Source organism: Trichogramma pretiosum, unplaced genomic scaffold, assembly GCF_000599845.2.
Source record: "Trichogramma pretiosum strain Unisexual culture from Peru unplaced genomic scaffold, Tpre_2.0 scaffold41, whole genome shotgun sequence".
NCBI lineage: Eukaryota > Metazoa > Arthropoda > Insecta > Hymenoptera > Trichogrammatidae > Trichogramma > Trichogramma pretiosum.
The window spans coordinates 849,051-860,540 of record NW_019640824.1 but is presented as its reverse complement, the minus strand read 5'-3'; the positions used below and the strand labels follow the sequence as shown (position 1 = coordinate 860,540).

The following is an 11,490-nucleotide window of genomic DNA, read 5'->3' as shown; positions in this document are numbered from 1 at the left end:
TAATTTACACGATCAAATAGAACAAAGTTGCTTCACTGTTTTTTATTTTTGCAACAATCGACGCAGCTGAGTTATTTATCAATAATATAATGCTGAATTGAGCTGCTATGAATAATTTGAAAATAAATAATATTTTAGATGAGTTTTCTAAAACAAGTTATTTTTAATGTTGCAACTAATTTGCATATTGTATTGTGATTCTGCGCGTGACATTTGATCCAGCAGACAGCCTCAAAATTAGTCAACGTAAGAGTCGAGATTCGAGGCCGACTGCGGAATCGCGGACTGTGTAAAACATTAATTTCTCGTTCGATGAATTATCAATATTAATTGCTTACAATTTTCGTTCTATTAATATTTTTATCATCAATTGATCGCAAGTATTATTTGTTATGAACCCATGTAGAATATTTTTTTATAAATCATTAAACTTCAAACAAATTCAATTAAGAAGAATAAATACAATTACTAGACAAACTCCTGCTGAATATTGTTTACATCTTATAAGGTAATTATTATTGTAATTTTACAGCTGGCAGCTAGTTCTATCTCTTGAAAAAATTTCCTGCAGGAGGAATTCCGCGGATCCTACAGGAAATTTTTTCAAGGGATGTAAGTATTTGAATTTGTTTTACCAAGTTCAAGTTTTTTATAAGTCAGATAAATGATTTTTAAAAAATGTATTTAATCTCAAATTTTCAGAAAACATGATTACGAAGGATTTTTGTGCACTTTACTCTTACCCAATAACTTGAGATCACCAGCAGTTGCTATCAAAGCATTCAATACTGAAATTGCTCTAGTAGAAGATCAAGTCAGTGATGATAACATAGGTTTAATGCGATTAAAATTTTGGGAGGAATCACTACAACAAACATTTGATGGAAAACCTCCAAAAAATCCTGCATGTTTAGAATTGCATCGGGTAATTATTGATATACATAATAATAGTTGGTGTTCAAAAAATGTTAATCAAGTGACATTTCTTTCAAGGTCCTGAAAAAGCATAAATTATCCAAACACTATTTCAAGCGCTTGATCGAAGCTCGTTACAATCGATTAAATGGATCCTTGTTTGCAGATTTAGATTCAGTTGAAAAGTATGCTGAACAAACTGTGTCTTCTATTTATTATTTGATGTTGGAAGCTCAGGGAATTCAAGATGTAGACACAGATCATTTTGCTAGTCATTTTGGTAAAGCTCATGGCATATTAAATTTAATTCGATCTGTACCTTATAGTGCTCAGAAACGAATTATTTTATTGCCGCAAGATATACTTATGAAGTATAACATTTCATCAGAATCAGTATTTCAAGGTAGAGGCAGTAAAGAATTAAACGATGTAATTTTTGAAGTATCATCAAGAGCTAAACAACATTTAAATAAGGTTGTTTCATAATTTTTCATATTTATATATTTATTAGACATAATTTAAATAATGCTATCTTTACAGGCCTTATCAATGAGAAATAAAATAAAGAAGGAATCTAAAATAATTTTTCTACCATCTCTGATCATAGAGAATTACTTGGAAAAATTGCGTAGAATTGACTTCAATATATTTGATCCTCAATTACAACGACGGGACAATCTTTTGCCATTAAAACTCTATTGGAAAAAGTTATTTTTACGATAATAGACGATTTTTATGAAAATTTTGCATGTTTGTTATGATAAAATCCCCTCTGATGTCGCAATCATTCATTCACAACCTTTCTATATTTGTCGATACGTCCATGGCTGTGTTTTGGTTTGCGTACTCTAACCCCATTCTGTAAAGCTTGTTATTCGCAAATGTGTGAATGTGAAAATAATGTCATTATCAACAATGACTGAGTGATTTGTCTAAGATAATAAATTAAGAAAAAATGTTTATAACAAATTACTCTCTGGGAAAAATTGAAATGCAGAGATGTCATCGGAAGCAGTAAAGCAAAAGTAAATACTCGAATGATTTTGCTTTTGTTCAATTATTCATTTATTTGAATAGAAATTAGTAACTACTGCAGTCATGATGGAGCCCTGCTTGTATAATTCGTCAATTTGTCGATTATGTGCAGAGGATAATGAAAATGGAGAATTATTATTTCGTAATGACTCTGAAGTGAACGATTTGAGCGCTATGGTCAATCGTTATTTACCCGTTAAAGTAAGTCTATTATTTTGAAATTGACAACTACGTCTCGCATTTGACTGGTGCGATACTTCTATAAGACCGCTTATGCGTGCAAATTGCAGGCTCTTAGATAACGCCACTGCTCTAATCAAAACGTCTTAATAAAAATGCAGTTTTCTCAAAAGCGGGAAATTTATTATAGAGATAGATAATATAAATAATTATTTACAATATATTTGTTGACATTTCATTTTTCAAAAAAACTTTCATGAAAATTTTAATAGAAAAAAAGAAGGCTTAATGAACAATTTTATAAAACGATATTAACAATAAATTATATTTTTTGGAAATTGACAATTGTTTGAACAGAAATAATTACAAATTTCATTGTTCCATTAGGTCCACGATGATAAAAAATTTCCTCGAACAATTTGTCCAGGCTGCAATATTCAATTGGAATCAACGGCTCAATTTTTTGAATTACTCATAAGAGGTCAAGAGAAATTGCAAGCTATGTGGGAAAAACAAATTCAGATAGATCATAAATATGTTAATGATCACAATGTTAAATATTATATTGAAATTGCGGAAATGGAACAAAATAATTCTGTAATTGAACTAGAAGAAAACAATTTGAATGAATCTTTAACTAAAAGCAAATATAAAGAAACAAAAAGAAAGGGCAAGAAATCAAAAATTTTGAATAATGAAGAGGAAAAGGTATTTTTAAACTGTTACATTGTTATATCTTAAATTAATATTTTTTTATTTTCTAAAGTTGAGGAAGCCGCAATACCAAGAAACTGTTGAAAAAGGAGATGAATTTAATGCAAATATCAATGAAGATAAAAGAGTCAAAAGGCATAGAAAAACTCCCAAAAGGTTCAAACATACTTTATTAGCTTTTATTTTTTCATTAATTAATTTATACCTTTGTATATTTTGCTCAGATTTGTGGAAAGCTTACGAGGAAAAGAATTAGATAATATTTTTCAAAATGAAACAGTTTCACATAAGAATATTCAGATTGAATATAAATCTAAAAATTATATTAAATCTATTAAACAACAAGATATCTTATTACTAAGAAAAAACCAAACATCAGATACAACTCAAAAATTGGAATTAAAGAATGAAAATTCATTTTTATGTTTGCCCTGTAATAAAATTTTCACAGGACCCAACGAGTATATCAAACATGAAAGTACACATGCTTCAGTTTTTAATAAAAAATGTCGCTTTTGCCCACTAATTTTTAATACTTTGGAAGATTTAATGCATCATCAACAATTGTGTTCCCATGGGAATGAAGAATGTTCTGAAATAAATTTAAATCATGAAAAAGAAAAAAGTTCTCAAAAAAATATCGATTTCATGAATTCAGATAAAGATAACAGCTCTTCTGTAGTAACTGTTTCTCAAGATGAAGAAAATATTACATATATTTTACCACATAATGATCATTTATTAAAAGATATTGATTGTGAATTTTCTGATGAAAGGCTTGATGAAGTAAAAGAAAAACACAAAAAGCTGAGTGCCTTAGATGATGAAAATGTTTCATATCGATGTAAAAAGTGTAAAAAGCATTTTCAAACAAGTTTCAATTTAAAAAACCACATAAAAATTGTACACTTAGGTAAAAAACCATTTGTTTGTGAAATATGCAACAAAGCATTTTCTTATCAATCTAGTTTGAATGGGCATAAAGAACTCAATCATCAGGTAATTTTTAGATTAATTTATATTCATGTATTTGAATAATTTTTAAAATCTATCAAAATTTCATATTTTAGATAAAATTAACAAATGATGGTTGTGCTTGTTCCGATTGTGATCAAATTTTAGACGATTCAAATGCACTTTTACATCACAAGGTAATAGAACATCATAATCATAAACGTTACTCGTGTCAAAAATGTGAAAAAAGTTTCAAACACAAACAACTCTTACAAAGACATCAGCTAGTACATTCAGAAGACAGACCATATCCATGTGAAATATGTACTGCTTCTTTCAAAACCAAAGCAAATTTATTGAACCATCAATCAACTCATACAGGAGAAAAAAGATTTGCTTGCCATTGTTGTGAACAAAAATTTGCTCATAAAACTAGTCTTACTTTACATTTAAGGTACTCTTCATTCAAATTTATATAAATATAAGACTTCTTATTTTAACTTTAACAAATTTTTTATACTTTCAGAGTTCACACTGGTGAAAAACCATATAAATGCGATCAATGCCCTAAAAGTTTTTCTCAAAATGGAAATTTGCAAGAGCATATGAGAATTCATACTGGAGAAAAACCGTATTGTTGTGAATTTTGCAAGCGAAGATTTACAACATCTTCACAATATAAATTACATGTAAAACGTCATACTGGGGAACGACCTTGGGTGTGTGAAAGTTGTGGAAAAACATTTTTGCATAAAGATACTTGGAAAACCCATTTGCGTAGGCATACCGGAGAACGCCCCTTTCAATGTACGGAATGCAATAGAAGATTTACTGAACAGTGGGCGTTAAAAAAACATATGCGACGTCACACAGGTATAATTAATTATGAAATAAATGTGACTCTGTTATCAATTGTTATTTTAGTTTGTTAAGCATTTCAAAACAAATAATACATTAAGATAAAAAGGACTTATGTTTTGTAGTTGCAAATAAAATTTTTTAATTTAATTTATTAAATAATTGCTAAAAAAAATTAATTGACTTTGCAGGAGAAAAACCGTACAAATGTGATGTATGTGGAAAAGAATTTGCAGATTGTTCAAATCTAAGCAAACATAAGAAAATTCATAGAGTTCGTGAATCAAATGAAGTGGAAAAATCTAAGGGAAATATTTGGCAAAGGTTGAGAGATGGTCAAGAAAATATTAATTTTGTTAATGTCAATGAGTCTCAAGAAAACATAACAACAGAAAATGAAATTTCTCAAATAATTTATGTAGCTTATAAAAGTCCTAAACAATCCATTCCTGGCAAAACTAGCACCACAGTGAATTTCAAATCAGGCTTACAGACAAGTAATAATGGATCATTGAATGCAGAGCTTGATGCGGAATCCAATTCACTGCTTCAGGTAATTTTTATAAAAAACTTTTTATTCACATAGCCAATTTTAATATCATCAAGAAATTGATTCATTTAATTTATAAAATTGTAGGTAACAGATGAAGATGGAAACACCATTCCTCTATCCGTTGAACAGGCAAAGCAATTATTTTCTGAAGGACAAGTTGTAGATCAATTGAATGGAAACCAAATCATTCGAATCCAGCCGTCAAACTCTTTAGAAATTGATGAAATCTCTACTACTATTGTACCATTGAAAAATAACACTTCATCATCCTCAGTATCAAATATACAACAAGATGCTGAAAATATGGAGCAAATCTTAGAGGTTTGACTTACTTTTTCTTGAAAAATTAAAAAATTTCAATTATTTTTTTGAACACCGTGATTTTGTGTATTTTTAGGATAAGAACACCGTCAATATGGGAGTCGCACAGATAAATCAAATTGATGCTGGAAATCCGATACAACTGGATGGTAATGAACAAGCCATTGTTTTTGAAATACCAGATGGACAAAAAGTACAGATTATAAATGCATCATACCCCTTACAATTAACATCAGAGTACCTGAATATGATATAAATTAAATTAATTTAGAATATGCAATGCTTTAAGAGTTAAGACTAGATTTTGATATTAGATAAAGTAAATTTCATAAAAGTCGATATCGATTGACAAATTAAATTTGTAACATTAAATTAGGTCAAATTACTCTCTCATAGTTTTCTAATTTTTTACTTTGAAGCATTAATGGCATGGCGTTCAGTTACTGATCAATAAAAAATCATTTTGCAATATTAGTATTAGCGTTAAATAATAAAAAAATGTTTGAATATTTATTAAGTTATTTCCATTTAGATATATTTTATTTCACCAAATTCATTAAAAAAATTGTAATTAAAAATTCATCAAAGATTCACTTTAGAGAAATTTAGAAATTTGTATATAATATAAAAACTAAATAATTGAAAATACACTGCATGTTGTTCTGATTTTGTACAATAGTTAAATTATATCTATAATAATAATTAATTTTGATGCAGTTGTCATGATTATGTATAACATGTACTAATTATCCTAACCAAATATATAAACATTTTATATCAATGAATTGTTTACATAACTTATATATTTAAGAGTTTTGTACAAATAAAAAAATGAAAAATAAAAATTGTTCAAAGATGGAAAAATGACTATGATTACATAACTGTAATTTTAATTGTGCAAATTATTATTTTCAAATAGCTTGACAGTTGAGACCATGCTCTTCATTAAAAAAATTTTACTTTCAATTTTCAGATCATATTAGGAATAAAGACAAACACAGAAGTCTTATAATGAGCCAGACATTTGCAAAGCAACCCCATTGTTTTATACATGTAATTAACTATAATATATTCATACCAGCATTTCACTCTTCCATATCAGGTATTCATTATTTTGGATTAAAAGTAGGTACACTGTAGTTCATCTACCACAAGCTTAAATATATAAATCTCTTATAAGAATTTTTAATTGATAAATTGTAGAAGACTATGGGGCATAATATAATGAAAATCGTTCTAAAATTATTGTGGAAAAATTATACAAGTTTGATTTTGCTCTAGCTAGTCAAAGTAACATTTTGAGTATAGTCATATTCAATTGTAGGAATCACTGATTGAACAAACTTTAAAAATATTATAAGATACATATGAACACCTAGTTCTCTTCCACCTTCCATCACGGTTTCAATTATTTTTTTCATAACTTCAGCATGCCTAAAAGATTGAAATATTATAATTCACAAGTAAAAGTTATGATGACAGTAGTTGAATTACCTGCAAGGATGTACTGATGCCATAGGAGGGCCAGGCATGTGAGGATGAGTTTCCATAGTAACTGTTTTTTTTGCATGGTCTTGACTTACATCTTCATACATTTCTTCAACATTCAATGGTTTCCTATTCTAAATCAGGAGTATGAATTGAATACAACTTATAATTCCATTTATAAAAAAAACTTGACAAAAAGACTTACCTCATCATATCCAAATAACCAAAGCCTAGGCGTTTGATAGTATTTATCATAAGTTATATGTAAATCATAAGTGCGAGTTTTAATAATTTCACCTTCAGAGAAGGCTTCTTTTTTATCTTTATTGGGTTTCACTGATTCTGTTGTATACTGTTAAAAAAATTATCTTGGTTCAAATAAAATTAAAAATTGCTTAAAATTCAAATATTATAATAATACCTTATCTCGTTCATCAAGCATTCCACTGACTTCAAAAGCTTCCATATCAGCAGCTTCTTCATCTTCGTCATCATCATCAGCTGAAGAACTTACAACATTTGAATTAGTTGGTTGCGCTTCTCCAAGTGTCATTTCTGATACTTTTTCTTCTACTCCTCCAACATTTACTCCATAATGATGTGTGTCAACCCAACCACCTTCTGGATCACCATCTGTTTCTATAATTTGTTCAAGATCATCGCAATATTCTATCTGTAAAAAATTAATAATAATAATAATAAAATTTATTTAAGAAACAATTACCTATTTTAATAGGTCAAGTACCTGTTTACATCTACGAGTACAAGGGACATTACGAGTAAGCAAAAATTGTTTATCCTTTGGTAAATATGGTTTAGTTCTGTCTACATCTCCTACTGCCCACTGCCATGTTGGGCAATGATGAACCAGGTGTTCCCCAGCAGCAACAAATTCTTCTGGTGTCAATACCCCTGTTTCTCTAAACTTGCTCTCCTGAATGCAATAAAATATCGTATAAGTAAAAGGGCTGATTCTGCCCTAGAGTTTTTTTAAATTTGTTCAAGCTTATTAGGTTAAGATGATAAATAATTAATAAAATTATCGAACCTTTAAAACAGGAGTTAAATATTCGGCAACACTGAGAGCTGTGCCCTTCACTGAGTTTATTACGCTTTGCATTCTGTATAATGTACCTTTTTAGGATGAAATCGTGAGTTTTTATGAAAAACTATAACAGTTTCATAAGGGTTTAAAAATTTTATTTATATACTTTAGCATGCACCTGAGCCAATACAGAGTTCGGTTTTATCACTCTGAAAACAAATTTTTATAGAACCACTATTAAAACTAAAAAAAGATTTTCGAGAGCAAAAAAAATTTTAGAAATATTTATATGACAAAAATTACATTAAAGATTATCGTATTTGCATCAAATTTTATTACAAAATTTGCTTCGGACTTGCTGAACAATGAACTATAGCAAACTGAATATTCACATCAAATGCGATTGCAGCGAAGCAAGCGGCGTGTTTCGTAATGATATCATGGAGTATCAGGCGTCAGTTCGCAAAGACCCAGAATCACAGCTCAGTTTTGCCGCAATGTTACTGATGTTACTGATTAGCCGCGTCAAATGTCGATGCATGAATCACACTCATCGTTGTGGCCTGTGGGAACCACAACTTCTGGCGTGCTATATGTTTTAGGGCAACACAGGACTAAATTTGAATGAAAATCGTAAAGATTACGCTGATGTTTTCTCAAAAAAATTATTACAATTTGCTTTTCAGCACATTCATACGAAATATGTATTTTTTCAAATATTTAAAAGGACATTAATCGATATTTTTTAAACCGCTAATTAATTTTCTTCATATTCATTTTAAGTTTTTCTTTTGTGCCAAAATATCGACGATATCCTCATTTTCTATTTTCATATACGATCTTAATAAACTTTATTAGTTGAACTTGAAAAATTTGTGTTAAATATTCAAAAAAGCCTTTGAACGTCAATTTAGACGATCTTCATGAGTACAGTATGTAACGAAAATTAATTTTTACAATTGAAATTCCCTGTGTTTGAATTTCTTATTCAAAAGAACACTACATCTTAATGAACACTATATCTTCAATTGGCCGAAGTAAAAAATGTTCTCAAGAATTAAGTATCTAACATACATGTGTCAAAAAAACAATGTGTAGTTTTGCCTTTACAAAATCAATGCTTGATTTGATTGTAACACAATATCTGTTAAAAGTTTTCAAGGTTTAAAGTAATGTTTCGTTGTACATGATTATAATATACTGAAAAAAACTGTTTAATTCAGTAAATAAAATCTAACATTAATTAATTAATTTTTTTCAAAAATAATTTATTTTTTAGGACATTTTAATAATATTTAATTGTTTATTATCAAATTTTTTTCTGTTATCAACATTTTCCTCCTCCATATTTACAAATTCAATCATAAATGGTGCCATGGAACGTTTGCGTTGCTCTAAAACAATTGAATAATTATAAATTCATCAACATACATATTTTTGTAGAAACTTTATTACATTACCTCCTTTTAAAATAACATTGTGACTTTGATGAAGTATTGAAAGTTTGGCTTTATATTCATCCATTCCTAATACTCTAGCTCTAATAATGTTTTGTGTCAAGAATCATAATTAAAGTAACTTATTGAACCGATAGATATAACAAATATAAATACAGTTTTTAAATAAAAAAAAATATGTAAAGGATACAAATTTACTACATCATATGTACTTCTTGTATGTAACACGTTACTTGCCCCACTTGAAATGAAAATATTCTGAAAAAATTTAAATTGTTTTCAAATGATTCCTTAATTCATAGAGAAGCAAATGTTAGTCACTTACTTTACTCAATCCATAAGCATGAAATTGGTGTGATTGAGACATTGTATCTTTTCGAGTATTTGTTCTAATTACATCTAAATACTGTATTTCAAAGAACATATTCCGTTGTATTGCTTGATTGTACAAACTCCTGTTCAATTTTATTCCTGAGCAGTCATTGTTTATTAAAATTATATCAGCATTGACCTGTGATATTGTCATCTGTAATACATGACAGTATAATTTACATCAAGCTATCATTTAAGCTTCTTTTATAAGAAAATTATTGAAATTACTTGCAGAGCTGCTTGCGTTTTTGGAACAATAGCATATAAATCATATTTGTTCAGGACTGACAGCTGATTCTAATTAAAACAAATTTTGATACATAATATTATTGTATGACATGATGTATACGTAGTTTAAAATGTAAATAAACAGAATACTGACCAATGTGTGCATTCTCATTGCATCTGAAAAATAAAATGTCAGCCTGTGTAAGATATTTAATTTTCCACTAAATTCTTCTTTTATTTCTGTTATATCAATGGGTTCAAGCTCAGGTATAGCCGGTAATCCATTGCTCTTCCTTTTTTTGTCAACAGTGTTGAGCAAGTTCTCATCAAAGTTTTGATTCAGAGCAATTGTCTTGTAACCACCTGAAGGATATAAAAAAATAGACAAAATAATCAATTTCTATGAATTTGAAAAAACTTACTCTGATAGAGCTTTCTTAAAATCCTTCTAAGATTTTCTAAATTTTCTGTTTCGTTAATACATAAATCACAAAAACCGTATTCCATTTTGAACCTGTAGATAAATAGATAAACTAGCATGTATACATGAACACACGTGCGCAGTGAAATTGTGTGCTGCGACTCACGACAATTACGATTTATGTGTGACTTATTCGAGCCAAGAGTCAAGACACACTGACTGTCCGGCGCGCGTTTTGACAGTTGGTCCGATGGACGTCGTTGTTGTTTTTTATTTCCGAGCAGACGACAGTACAAGTTACCGTGCGAGAGCAAAAGTTAGGGCGTGATATCTCTCAACAACTGCTGATATAAATTTCCCCAAAATTTTGTGAATTTTAAATAATTCATAATATTCTACGGTGTTTAAGACCATAATGTTCAAAGAGAGAATAAGGCATTCAGAAAATTTTTAATACTTTTTCATGTTTTATTAGTGTATTTTGCTTATAACTATCAATTATTAAATCAATATTTGCGATTTTTTAAACCCGAGTTAAAAATACATTCAACGAGAAGTAATATTTCTTCGTTTCTTACCAAAGTGTAAAATAAAAAATAAAATTCATAACTTGAAAAATAAATACCAACAAAATACATTTTTTCACATTCTTTCTTTTGGTTAAATACTATAACAGGTATTGATATATTTCAGTGAAAATTAAAGTTATTAACATTTAATAAAATCTTAAGCTAAAATAAATTATGGACTCTGAATACTATATTTTGTATAAGAAATTGATCTGGAATTTTGTAAAAGAAACGTATTTGATAAGAGTAAAATTAAATAATTTCAAAAGTATACTTGTTTAGGCCTTATTCTGATTTATATAAAGTGATTATATATAAATTGGTTTTCATTATTTTTGACGCTTATTTAATATATTATATTATGTACAAATTAGATTTTA

At 28.6% G+C, this 11,490-nt stretch overlaps 4 protein-coding genes across 6 annotated transcripts; 2 read left to right on the top strand and 2 right to left on the bottom strand.

Annotated features, from left to right (window-relative positions):
• Positions 1–133: 133 nt before the first annotated feature.
• Positions 134–1,665, top strand: LOC106656722 (NADH dehydrogenase (ubiquinone) complex I, assembly factor 6). The gene is made up of 4 exons (XM_014377843.2): positions 134–508; positions 703–925; positions 994–1,389; positions 1,456–1,665. Exons 1-4 carry the CDS (start codon positions 393–395, stop codon positions 1,636–1,638), a joined length of 918 nt encoding a protein of 305 aa, XP_014233329.1. The 5' UTR covers positions 134–392; the 3' UTR covers positions 1,639–1,665.
• Positions 1,666–2,013: 348 nt separating this feature from the next.
• On the top strand, positions 2,014–6,013 carry LOC106656720 (zinc finger protein 85-like). The gene is made up of 9 exons (XM_014377839.2): positions 2,014–2,151; positions 2,518–2,838; positions 2,897–3,000; positions 3,069–3,843; positions 3,915–4,252; positions 4,325–4,671; positions 4,848–5,209; positions 5,294–5,530; positions 5,607–6,013. Exons 1-9 carry the CDS (start codon positions 2,014–2,016, stop codon positions 5,784–5,786), a joined length of 2,802 nt encoding a protein of 933 aa, XP_014233325.1. The 3' UTR covers positions 5,787–6,013.
• Positions 6,014–6,250: 237 nt separating this feature from the next.
• Positions 6,251–8,466, bottom strand: LOC106656721 (ubiquitin-like-conjugating enzyme ATG3). 3 transcript variants are annotated; one of them, XM_014377841.2, is made up of 8 exons: positions 8,367–8,466; positions 8,230–8,272; positions 8,067–8,152; positions 7,764–7,952; positions 7,440–7,691; positions 7,224–7,370; positions 7,025–7,152; positions 6,251–6,964 (listed from the first exon to the last, which is right to left on the bottom strand). In XM_014377841.2, exons 3-8 carry the CDS (start codon positions 8,136–8,138, stop codon positions 6,808–6,810), a joined length of 945 nt encoding a protein of 314 aa, XP_014233327.1. In that variant the 5' UTR covers positions 8,139–8,152; positions 8,230–8,272; positions 8,367–8,466; the 3' UTR covers positions 6,251–6,807. The 3 variants fall into 3 exon arrangements, with proteins under 3 accessions (XP_014233327.1, XP_023319015.1, XP_023319016.1); XM_023463247.1 differs by having other exon boundaries at positions 8,067–8,272; XM_023463248.1 differs by lacking the exon at positions 8,367–8,466 and having other exon boundaries at positions 8,067–8,345.
• Positions 8,467–9,386: 920 nt separating this feature from the next.
• On the bottom strand, positions 9,387–11,483 carry LOC106656612 (the record flags this gene model as incomplete). The annotated part of the gene is made up of 8 exons (XM_014377676.2): positions 10,708–11,483; positions 10,543–10,634; positions 10,275–10,483; positions 10,121–10,189; positions 9,846–10,046; positions 9,711–9,778; positions 9,524–9,603; positions 9,387–9,457 (listed from the first exon to the last, which is right to left on the bottom strand). Coding segments are annotated over exons 2-8 (783 nt in total), but the record flags the coding sequence as incomplete, so codon positions are not given.
• Positions 11,484–11,490: the final 7 nt, after the last annotated feature.